Consider the following 12,762-nt stretch of genomic DNA (forward strand, 5'->3'; position numbering starts at 1 on the left):
CGTAATCTGGATGTGATGCCTCAACTCCACCCCCAGGCCAGCCTTAATGGCCACTCTGAGGAGGGTCATAGTCTCCCAGAGTAACTTCATCTGCTTTCCCTGACCACTTTTCAAATATCTCTAGCATACTGTTTAAGTGCTGCAGCTCAACAAAATTGATTGTTTCACAGTTATTACTCATCACTCCTTTGTTTTTAAGTTTACTTTTTAGAGTGATTCCTTGATGTCTTTGCTATCTCTTGATATAGCAAAAAATCTCAAGATAACATAGGCTGCACCCACACTGCAGAAGTAATCCAGACTGACATCACTTTAACTGCCATGGCTCAATGCTATGGAATTCTGGAAACTGTAGTTTGTTGTGGCACCAGAGTGCTCTGGCAGGGAAGGCTAAATACCTCACAGTATCACAAATTCCAGAATTCCATACCTTTGACCCATGGTAGTTAAAAGCTTGCCAAACTAAATTATTTGTGTAGTGTGGATGCAGCCAGTGTGGATAAAAATGTTACCACCACCCCCCCCCAAAAAGAAAAAAAATCAAATGTGGATTATTATTTTTTGAGGCAGCATTGAGTTAGTTAGCATGGGTTTCCTCAGGTGACTTTATATTATTATTTTAGATGTGCAGTCAAAATGCTATAAGTGTACATCTTAAAATGTTGTGTAAATTAGATAGACACATGTTTGCAAAAAACTGCATATTAACCTAGAAACTGAGTTGCTCCTGACTGATTTTATATAGGGTGTCCAACCTTATGTTCTATGTATTATTGACCACTTTTACAAAACCAAAATTGTATAATAACATAGCACAAGGTGGTTGAACTTCTGTGAATAGTGATCAAGGAATGGATTGGCTCCTTCACTGTGCTGATGAAGCTGCTTCTCTTAAACAGAACTATAAAGGAGAAATTTGCCATCCCTCTCTTAGTTTCCCATGTATCTTCAAAATCTACTCTGGAATTATGAAATACCCTCTGGTGCACTGTGGGACAGCATAAAAGACTGTGGGGATGGGAAGACAAAATCCATTTCACTTTTGTACTTTTGCTCATGTGATGCAATACCCCTATGAGCATGGAGGCCCATTTATTTCAGGCCTTGGATCCAAAGTATATAGAAGACTACTTACAGCAAGATGAGTCTCTCCCCCTCCCCTTTTACAGCATCTTTACTCTTACAATCAGCAGGAATTTTTTTCTTAAAAGATTCCAGTCTTTAAGGTGGTATCTTAAAGCATATTTACACAGAAACTGCAGCATATAGATTGGATAATGTAATTATATGTGTGGAAGCTATAAGATCTTTAATGTATCCCTTATGAAACCTCACTGAAGGAAGAGAAGATTAGGTTCACTCTTCCCTCCCATACTCATAGGATATGGGCCAAATAGCAGCTGCCCCATTATATAAACTCAACAATATCTCCTCATAAATGGCCAGTACAACAATTCAATACAAAGTGCATGAAATAATAGGATGGCCTTGAACTAAAGAAGTTATTTGCAGATTCTAAAATTCTGCTTATGTGTCAATGTGAATTTACCTGAAGATACATGAAAATTCCCTTTAATATAAATGCTGATTAAAATGTAAACAGATGACAGTCATAGTATTCCATACATCATGTTATTCCACACAACAAGAACAGAAAGATATTCTGATATTTGCAGCTGTCTTTCTGTTTCACTTGTAATATGAAGTAAAACAGAATTGTGTAGATGAAGAAAGTACATAAAATGCTAAAAATCATCCCTATTAAAATAGGCAAGGCCTATTAATTTCTGGAGTAACAATGAATGGAAATATGAGTTTTAATAAAAAGTATATTGAAAATAACTACCCAAGCAAAATCAATCTTTGAGGGTAAATTGGTGGAATGTAGCCTAGCCTAGTAGAAACAAACAAAATGCTCAAAAGCATTGATGCGTCTTAGTCAGAAATAGATTAAAAGATACAGCTGCACCATCAATAAGATCAGGAAAGAGCTGTAGTGTTTGCTCTTTGCTTTACAGATGTAATTGCATTGCAGATCCCAGGATTTCAATAAATGTGTGCACGTCACAGAAAGAATTGTAGAGAGGAACTGGAGCAACACGGAGAGCATTGGGTTCCCGCATGTCACACTGCAAAACAGCAAATAAACATTCAATAAATTGATACAGCTTCACATTCACATTTGTTTCTCAAAGTGAAACACAACAATGCTCACATTAATACTGTGGTTCATATTATAATAGTAGTCAAATACCATGCATCCCCTAATTTCTGGTCTATAGAAACTGGATTTAAAGGGAGAAGGAAAGGATGGACTACTAATGTAACATTTTTCTGTAAGGCATTGAAAGTACAACACTATGCCTGTTTCCTCAGTAATGAGTCGCACTGTGTGCAAGTGTCACTGTGTTCACTCTCAGGTAACTACAGCTAGGACGGAGCTGTTAAACTGATGTGCAAAGGACTGCAGAAAGTTGAAAAGTGTTGGGTGGAAAATGCAAATCTGATGTTTTTAATGCAAATTTGATGCTTTGTCACATTTTAATGTGAAAAACTTGGAATGGGTGGAGAAAAAAAAGTTAAGAAAGCCTTCGACTTCACATTAAGCAGGAGAGTTGCTATGGGATGTTTTCTCTCAGAATGAAACAAGCTTACTCAAAGACAAATAAGCATACACACATGCCAGCATTCCAAATTCTCCCTAGTAAACAATTAGCAACTTGCTTGTATGAGTCACAGTGTAATTCTCATAGCTCATAGGAACAGCTGTAAGGGTCCATGTACCAGCATGTATATCAGCAATGAAACAAGACATACATCTGTCTTTTCACTGACAATCAGAAAGTGAACGGAGTAGAGAACTTAATTCCTTTGCATATTCTATAGCTTGAAATGTTTGTGGCATCTATCTCTCTGTGCAAACCATTTCTTATGAGACTGTGATAGTTTTATTTGTGTGCATGTGTGTGCATGTGTACATGTTAGAATTATATCCATATGTCTTCTTTTACTATGTTAAAAACAGAAAGATCCAAATATGAAATCGCCATTGCAAGATCATTTGTACATCTTTCTCTTTTATTCCCTCTCTTCAGTGCATATAGGATATAGCATAATTTTTGCACAAGTTCCCTCTCTGCTTCTAAACTGGCCATTCTGTAGTCATCCTATGGCTCTTCCCATCAGTGGTGGCTGTGCATGGAAAAGAGGAAGATAGGTACTAAAATAGGAATTAAGAGATGAGAAACCCCATTCCTTTGCAACCCTAGCTCTGCTCAGCGGCATTACTGTGATTGGTGTCATCCTGTGCGAATGGGGAGTGGTGGCAGTGAACTGCCCTGCCCACTGCTGAGGAGGGTGGTGCTGTGGGTTGTGGAGCACCAATTCAGAGTCTGGTATGGTTTCTGGGTGAGAGGGAAAGAGAAGCACCACCCTCTCTCACTCGCCTAATAATCCTGCCAGTGCCTCCAGGTATACTGGCCCACTGGGTGGCACTTCGCTGTGGATTGTCATCCAGTGCAGTCCATACTCCCAGTTGCCTCAGATGATGCCTCTGGATTTGCTTTGTTTGAATAGCAGAGCAAAGGATAGCGCTAATTTCCCCACAAGATAGCTATGTCTCACAGTACAATAAGGCATGATTAATTTCTGTTTTCACGAGTTGGTTCAGAAATGGAAACGGATGAATTGAAAACAGCAGTTCTAACTTTGATCTTCCTGTCACTGATACTGTACCTTTGAGGTGGAGGTGAACAGTAAAATGGTGGCCCCAGAAGGCCTGGTGTTCTGGCAATTGGTGCTCTGGGACTCTGATAATTTGTGTGGGGGGGGGATGTGGGGGGGGAAATATAATGAAAAAACCAATATTTATAAAGTATGTTATGTCAGAGTAGTTTCCTTTATCTTCATATATTTTCTGTTATTCTGTCTTCCAAGTGAAGGCTGAAACAGATGGCCCTTTAAAGCCTGCTTCCAGAAATCTTTGGAGCACAGCATTTACATGTCACACACCACTGGAGTATCTTGAAGCTGCTCTGGGGTTGTGGCAGGGCTGGGAAAGCCCACTCTTTCCTGGCCCAGATAGGAGGGAATCTTTTCTTCTCCTATTTGGCCTGGGTTCAATGCTGATTGGGGCTGCGGCATCTGTTTTCTGCAGCCCCAGTTCGTCTTTGGCAGGGGAAGCTTGAAGCCACCCCTTCAGGGACATCTGTTCTGGCTGTCAGTAGACTTTATAGACTTTGCATGATATACATGGAATGACTGTCTCAAATTCTAAATTATTGGTAGACTGTAAGACCATACACAGAAATATGAATATGACCTATTGCTAGGTGGCTCTCAAATGCAATCAGCATGCACACCTTTTGTAAAACAAGTAACACCTGGTTTCTGTGCTCACTGCAATTTGTTTTCTCTCACTATCACGTTCCAGTGCTTATTCTTCCCATGATCAGGCAGTGATACATATTCTTTCTTTCTTACTTATTTCTTTGAACTTTTAGAAAAAGTTTTAAAAAGTTTCCTAGCACTTTTGATTCCATCTCCTCTCCTGTTTAGCATACTACTCCACATCTTAATGTTGTGCATTTACATCAGAGCCTTCTCTCTAGCTATACATCTTTGGTTTGGTGGAGTGAGGATCACAATACAAAATCATCACAATACAAAAGCAATTCAAGAGTTACTAATATATCCCCATTATCTCCATAAAATAAAGCATGTAGAAATGGAAAGTATGAAGATCGGGTTACTTACAGCAACTCCTCTTTTTTCCAGTTCCTTAAACAAAGGGCCAATTGGAATGGAGAAAGTCAGTGTGAGCTGGCATCCTCTTTCTTCAATGTGAGACGGTGTGATTATTTTTACAAAAGGTTTTTTCGGGTCATTTCTGTCTTCACTGTAGCACCGCCTTATCAAGTATTCCAAATACCCAGTAAGAAGAATAGATTTCCTTCTCAGAAGTTTCATTGTGGTTTGACAGAAGACCTAAATTAAAAATAAAATGGGAGATCATAATGTAATTGCTGCAATAATAATAATAAAGATAGTAATGGAAGAGTACTGGCATTTCCTTCCACACAAATTTATTTTTGTTTTGTGTCTTCAAGTCTTTTATGTTGACTCTAAGGCAAAACTATCATGTGGCTTTCTTAGCCGTATTTGATCCGAGTGAGTTTGCCATTGCCTTCCTCTTAGGCAGAGAGAATCTGACTTACCAAAGGTATATATATTGTATTCTCAAGGCATTCCTATCACTAGGTTTTCCTTGCAAGATTTGTTCAGGAGGATGCCATTGCCTTCCTCTGAGGCTGAGAGCGTGACCTGTCCAAGATTACCCAGTGAGTTTCCTTGGCTGAGCAGAGTGTTCACCTTGGTCTCCCAGTCCTAGTCCAACACTCAAATCACTACACAGAAAACAATATCACATAATCTCCTTTTAATATGTGATATACCTTTATTTTATTTTTATTTTTAAAACTTATTTTGCCTCTGATGATACTACTATACTACTATTATGGTGGTAGCGGCTTTTGTGATATTATGTTAGTATTTCAATGGATACCAGTAACTTGCACAAGATAAAGCAAAACTGCTTATTAAAGAGCTTTGTGCATATTGTGGCAAGACTTACAACAGACTGAAGTATTTATGTTCACCTATTTTTCTCCCATGCTGGGATAGAGGTAAGGTAGGTAGCATGACCACAAATGCAACTTCCTTGACTGAGGAACCTCAGCTTTGGAATTCTGCCCCTGGGGAGTCCTGACCAGGTGTGACGTCTTACATGCTCTCAGGTTAAGAACTTTTAAAATCTCTTAGCCTTTTACATTTGTTAGTTCTACTCTGGTTTTAGATAGGGAAAGTTGTCCCACTGTCTTGTTTTCTATTATTGCTAATGCTATGCTCTTTTGAGCAGTGTCAGTGTGGTGCGATGGTTTGAATGTTGGACTAGGACTCTAAAGACCAAGGTTTGAATCCCAGCCTGGCTATGTAAACCCACTGGGTGACATTGGTCAAGTCACGCTCTCTCAGTCTCAGAGGATAGCATGGCAAACCCCCTCTGAAAACCTTGCCAAAAACAAAAAACAAAACACCCATGATAGATTTGCCTTAGGGTTGTCATAAGTGGGAAACAACTTGAAGGCACACAACAACAAATAACAACACTCTTCTACTGTTCATTATTTTATTGTTATCTTATTATTAATTAAGCTTCCTATCTAAACCTCTCTTTTTCAGTGTGTTCTTCACATTGAAGTGTGTAGTTCAAATTCAAAGTAACAGCAGGAGGAAAAGAAAGAGGGATGACATACTATTACCACCAAAGTTGTAGAGGAGAGGGCTGATTTATTGTGGTTTTTCTATGGGTATCCCATGAGGTTATATTGTTGCTGTTGTGTGCATTTAAGTTGTTTCTGGCTTATCATGGGGTTTTCATGTCAAGGTTTGTTCAGAGGAGGTGTGCCACTGCCTTCCCCTGAAGCTGAAAGAGTGTTATTTACCCAAGTACACTCAGTGGGTTTTATGGCTGAGTGGGGAATCATACCTTAGTCCAACACTCAAACCACTATGCCATGCTGGCTCTCATGAGGTTATGGTAGACGCAAAATTGTAATTAGTAACTTCCTGGTTCCTAGTTAAACCTCAAGCTCAGTATACTACTTTAATTTATCACACCACCTCCGTTCTCACTGTTGTTATGTTAATGAAGAGAAATGCATACATAGTGGTTTGGAAGCATTAGCTTCATTAGCGCAACTGAGCTGTTGCGAGCACATCACACTTTCTTCCACCCTCATCCATGCAGTCCTCTCCACTCTCATATTTAAACTCATGGACAACTTTACTTTGATGGTGGCTCTGGGAACAAAAACATCACAAGTTTAATTGTATTTTGATTCAGTGGTGTAGTGGTAAATTTTTATATCTGATAACAATACATTGTTGATGGCAGATTCCATTTCCCCTCCAATTATATTAGAGACTGCAGGAAAAATCTAAGGGGGAAGAGGGAGTCCAAGAGGGTGACCGTTCAAGCTGTCATAGTCCCTGCTCATCAAAAAGTCCTAGGATTTTGACTCTGTCAGCTGTGATTCCACTATACTATAGTTAGCACAAAAATATTGCTTGTCTCCAGGCTGAAGCCAACCAGCAGTCACTTACTCTTTTCAAAAGGGTGGGAAACTGGGAGGTGTTAGATTGTTGGGGGAATCTCTACAAAGCCTGTACGCTCCAGACTTTGGCAAAAGAAATACATGTAGCCTAGAAAAAGCATTCCCACACCAAACATCATTTCCTTCTAGAAGGCAAGTAATTGTCCTTGTTGTGCATTGACACTTACATTGTGAAACATTTTCTTTAGAAGCCATATTCTCAGTTTAATACATCTCAGTACAAGATTGCACTGAGATGTATTAAACCATTTCTTGCCATGTATTAAACCATCTCTTGCCAGAGACCAATTCTGTTTCCCTGTACCACTGCAATTAGCACAAAGGAATCCTGGCTGTGCCAAAAGAGTAATGCAGGCACAAAAAAGCAAGTCCAGAGAAACTGATGAGTTCTCATTGCCTTTGACCCCCTGCTGTGGAATAAATGGCAGACCCCCCCCCCCCCTCGCTCTTTTGAAGAGCACCATCTGGGTCAGAACAAACTAGCATCTCTACGGTCGCATAAAGTTTCCAAAATACTGGCAATGTTTTGAGGACAAACAAAATGGAATGTCAAACGGAAGAAAAGGTATTGCTGTGCCCCTTTGCCATTTCTCCATGTAGAATTTAATGGCGAAGCGAGGGGAGGGCAAGCTAAAATGACTGGCAATTCCCGGACATGTTTTCAAGGGAATGATGCTGCCATTGAGAAAATAATTTCCTGTTTCCAGATGGTTTTAGAAAGTCCCTAACTAAGATTTCTAAAGGATGAGATTAATAGAAGTATGTTAGAAAAACTTTGTCGATTGCAGGATATGAGAAGTTATAGCATCATCTTTTTCATTGAAGGATGTGTGCACTAAATTAGCTCCTGACAGAAATTAGCATGTAAGTGGCAATATGAATCAACATCATTATATTATGCTGCCCCAAAGATTGCTAATTATTTTCCAAAAGCAAGCCAACTGCAGATATCAGCAAAGTGCTTTGGACCTTCTGTGCTTGGAAATTACTTCGTATATACATCTCTGCCTTAATTTCTTTCTGATAATAGTTTTCTTTTCCCCACAGACCAAAAACTTATTTATATAGTTATTATTATTTTGAACCTATCTAGTAAAACCTTCTTGAGAAGAAGACTTGAAAATACAATAAAAATTAATAAATATACATTTTTTTTAAAAAAAAATCAATAAAAAGCAGTTATTAATGAAACTCTAGAAGCAGTTCTAGAACTACAAAAGGGACAGCAAAAGCAGGTGATCTTAAAGCCAGATGAATCCTCAACAGAATTTGATTCTGGAAGTGTGTGGAGCTGTCATTAAAAGGGCATTTTCACTTGTATTCATCAGCTTAACCATCCTCAGTGAAAGACTAGTGAGAAAGGGCTTGTAAGTTGAACCTCTTAAGTGAAGACAGACAGTATTTATTTATTTTATTTATATCCTGTTTTTCTCTCATACAGGACCCAAAGCAGTTAAAACAATCGGTAATACTTTTAAAAAATCACTTAAAACCATTAATTTGGAACAGTTGAACATCTATTAAAACCCATTACCAGTACACCCACTGCCTTACCCCAGCCATGTTTACCTTTGCATGCCAGTGAGCAGACAGCAGAAAGGGGGCCAACCAAGCGTCCTTTGGAAGATAATTCCCTAGGTTGGGAGCAGCCACTGAGAAGTCTCTTTCCCAAGTGCTCAACAAATGTACCAGTGTTGGTGGTGGAACCAAGAGAAAGCCCTCCCATAGAGATATTAAAACTCAGCCAGGCTATACAGAGCTAGGTCTTTCAGGTAGTCTGGATATTAGCCAAATAGGGCTTTCTAGGTCATAACCCGCACTTTGAATTCTGCCTAGAAATAGACTGGTAGCCAGTAAAGCTGTTTCAGCAAGGGAGTTATATGCTCCCTATAAACATCCCAAGGCAGTAGTCTTACTACTGCTGAAGTTTCTTAATGGTTTCCAATGGCAGCCTAATACAGAGTGGGATCCTCTGAGTAACTTTGTCCCAAATGCAACACAAAAAATTAGAATTTTAAAGGTGGGTCAGAAGGTAATACTGGTAATTAGTGGAACAAACAAACAAACAAGCTTCATTTATATACCGCTTCATACTGCCTAAGCAGTGTCTAAGCGGTTTACAACTGTAAGCTAATTTCCCCCCAACAATCTGGGTATTCATTTTAGCAAACTCGGAAGGATGCAAACCTGAGTTGAGCCTGAGCCCTTTTCCTGGTCTTGAACTCACAACCGTATGGTTTTGGCTGCAGTACAGGCATTTAACCATTACACCACCAGGGCTCCTCTGGTACTGATGTGTACTGATGTGTCATGAGCAGTCCATCCAGAACCTCGCCCTTCAAATATCCAGGCAGGTGACAACTGAAGCTACTAAACTATCTCTTAAGGTGGAAAAGCTTCAGAGCCTGTTACACTACTCCAGCCTGGGTATCATCAGAGCAGGAAGATCCCCACTATTCAGATAAAGCCATTAATACCAGCCATTAATACCAGATGACATGGAGGCCATTAGCTACCACAAGATGCAAGGTTAAGGAAGAGCTGAGGAAAGCTTTCCTAATTAGGGCCAAGTGCAGGGACACTGAAGCCCTCTCCAATGGCTTGGCTACACAGGCAAAAAAACACCAAACTCGCCCCAAAGCCAGTGCAGTCTGTCTCCATTACACTTGTCAACTTCTGAAGAAATACCATGGGTTTACACTGTTTACCCAACTTTGCTTCAGAGTAAGGAAGCCAGGGAAAATCAAGGTGACCAGATGTCATAACTGCAAAGGAGGACAAGGCATCAAAAATTGTAGGACATTCAAGAAAAAAATGAAGGGAATTACAAAATAAAAGCTAAAAAAAAAACACACTAATATAAATATAAATGCATGCTTTTTAGTCATGCTCAAAATGGAGGACATTTTCAAATTCCTTCTCGACAGAAGGTTGAAATGTCAAACATGTCCTGGAAAAGGAGATCATCTGGTCAAGGGTTTTCCCCAAATCTCAAGGTGAGCATGGGGATTTTGCTGTGTGAACAGTTGGATTGGGCCCTATTCAGGCCAAGCCAGTTGTCCACATGCCAAGAGATATCCCATCCATCTTCCCCACACTGAACAGTACAAGGGGAAAGGATGGCCTGTCCACAGAGCCACTGGCACTGCTGCTTCCTTGCCACCAAAAGGCCCATGGAAAGGCTTCCTGGTGTGCTTGTTCTTCTTCTAATCCCAGCAATCTACTCCTCCCCCAATCACTGGCTGTGATGTCTCCAGGAGGCATCCAGCCATGCAGTTATGGAGTCTACCCTCTCCTTGTCATTGATCACATCGGCACCCCATTTTACCCTCACCAGAAGCACTGGTATGCTGGGCAGCCATCCTGTGGAGCTCCTGACAGTGAGGAAGTGGCGACGACAACTCCACATGGACAAGTCAATGCAATGGATGTAATGTTGGCTTGGTCAGTCCGAATAGTTACTGCTGCACCATCACACTGGGTTTGATCCAGTGTGTGTGGCCACTGCAATGACCAATTCAGATCCAGTAGAGGTAGAAGGGGTCCCTCTACCTCTTCCTCATTCATCACACAGGCTCCTTCTTCTAACCTTAGGAGAAGTGGTGGCATGTAAGGCAGCCTTTTCAAAGACCTCCTACTGATGAAGAAGTGGTAGTGGTAATTACCTTCCTTTTCCCTGAGCTGGCCCTGGACTTTCAGCTAGTATAGACAAGTCCTATATCCACATGTAATTCTTTACCACCTTACTCTGTTATCTTAGCAACAGTTCTCCTTTCTTATATCTTAGATCTAGACTGGTATGCCTCCAGATACCAGTTTGGATTTCAATAGGCTCCCTGGGTTCCTTAAAGAGAATTGAGAGGAAGTATTTAGAGTAATCTGCATTCCAACTGTTCCCCAGAGACTCTAGAATAAAGAACAGGATTGCACTTCCCACATCTATTCAAAATGTTGAATTGTCTATTAGGATGGGGTGAAATGGTCTGGAGATTCTGGGGACAACTTTCATATCACCCTCTGGATTCTCTGTGGGTCATAGAGGTCATACCACCCAATCCTAGCAAACCTGGAAGTGAATGAAATGCTTAAAAGTTAGTTGGTTTGAGTATTTGTTGCTAAAATAGGATAAAAAGGAAGACTATGGCCTGGGACAGACTGCCCCAAAAGAGTGGGCTAGAAGCAGCCTGTTTCCCTTCGGAGGGACACCGCAGCCACCGAACCGCACAGCATCCCTCTGGAGTAAAAAGAACCCGGAAAAACCGGGTTCTTTTTCAGTCACTGGGGGGATGTCATGAGTGTGCCAATGGCACACTCATATCGTAATGGATGTGCTGCGATGTGTGGACACTGAGCATCCCTTATGTCAAGATGGCGGTGCCCGTGTGGATGGGACGCTGCCATCAGGCCGCCACCATTACATATTAGGGTTCCGGACCATGCGGTTGCTGCATGGTCTGAAACCGTAGTATCGCCACCGCCTCGCCCCTTTCAGCCCGTCTATCTCAGGCCTATGTTTAGGAGAACTGTTGTCCCCACCCACTCCCAAAAAGATTTATTGAGATGTGGTGGGTCCCATTGGAACAGCCCAAAAATGGCAAGGAAGAGAGACAAAGATCATGGGGTTCCACAGGCAGTAAAAATTTCCCTGGGGGCATGTGTTTCATATGCCACATGACTCCTGCTACTATACTTATGCAGTAAGCTTGTTTCCATCCATCAAAGCCATACATGAACCCCAGGTGGAATGTATTGAGATAATCAGTACCATGCAACACTATGTCGAGTTGAGAAGCCACCACACAGTCCAACACCTTGACCAGACTTGGCCAATTTTAGAAATTCAATTATGAGACAGAACCTGGCATGCTAATAATTTCCTTTTCAAGCAAATATTATTCTCTGTCTAATTTTTCACTGAAATGTGGGGATTATGCTTGAGTTTCAAACTTTGTGTCCTTCTGATTGGTGGACAATTTATTTCAAGCATTCACTGTTGTATTCCTACAGACTCACTAGTGTCTTTATAACACATTAAAAATTTCCTCCCACCTCCATGCTGTTCTCCCAGGCACGGATTGATAAGTTAAGAAACTAAACTAAGAAAGAAAGTCAAAACATCTGATTCTGCTTTGTGGATGTGCTGTCAGGTGTAAATCTAGAGGGAAAGAGCTGTGATCACAATGTCTAGCTTTTCAGTACATGACCCTGCTAACTTGCTAATCAACTAGCAGTCAAAATAGAAAGCTAATTTTAAATGCCATGAAAGGACCTTGAAATTTTATGGGCCCAAGTGACATTATTTTGCAACCATTACACCTATAAGAAAAATATGACCTAGTGACATGGCAATAAGTATGGAGCAGAGAATAGAAGACTGTAATTTATTCTGTGTGGCAAAATTTCAGTACAGTGTGTATATGTGCCTTCAAGTCCGCTGTTGACTTATGGTGACCCCATGAATTTCATAGGGTTTTCTTAGGCAAGAAATACTCAGATGTAGTTTTTTCCAGTTGCTTCCTCTGAAATATAGTTTACAGTACCTGGTATCCCATCCAAGTACTAACTAGGGCTGACCCTGATTAGCTTC

The 12,762-nt window shown here is 40.6% G+C and overlaps 1 protein-coding gene across 1 annotated transcript in view; it reads right to left on the bottom strand.

The window, feature by feature from the left end:
• Positions 1–1,782: 1,782 nt before the first annotated feature.
• The window catches only part of LOC149313889 (kynureninase-like), a 125,851-nt gene continuing 114,871 nt past the window's right edge, over positions 1,783–12,762 (bottom strand). The window contains 3 exon segments of the mRNA XM_089520092.1: positions 1,783–2,028; positions 2,031–2,129; positions 4,756–4,986. Of these exon segments, the coding sequence (XP_089376218.1) occupies positions 1,981–2,028; positions 2,031–2,129; positions 4,756–4,986 (378 nt within the window). The 3' untranslated portion in view covers positions 1,783–1,980.

Source organism: Sceloporus occidentalis, unplaced genomic scaffold (assembly GCF_023333645.1).
Source record: "Sceloporus occidentalis isolate IW3139 unplaced genomic scaffold, rSceOcc1.0.p SCAF_4, whole genome shotgun sequence".
NCBI classification, from domain to species: Eukaryota; Metazoa; Chordata; class Lepidosauria; order Squamata; family Phrynosomatidae; genus Sceloporus; species Sceloporus occidentalis.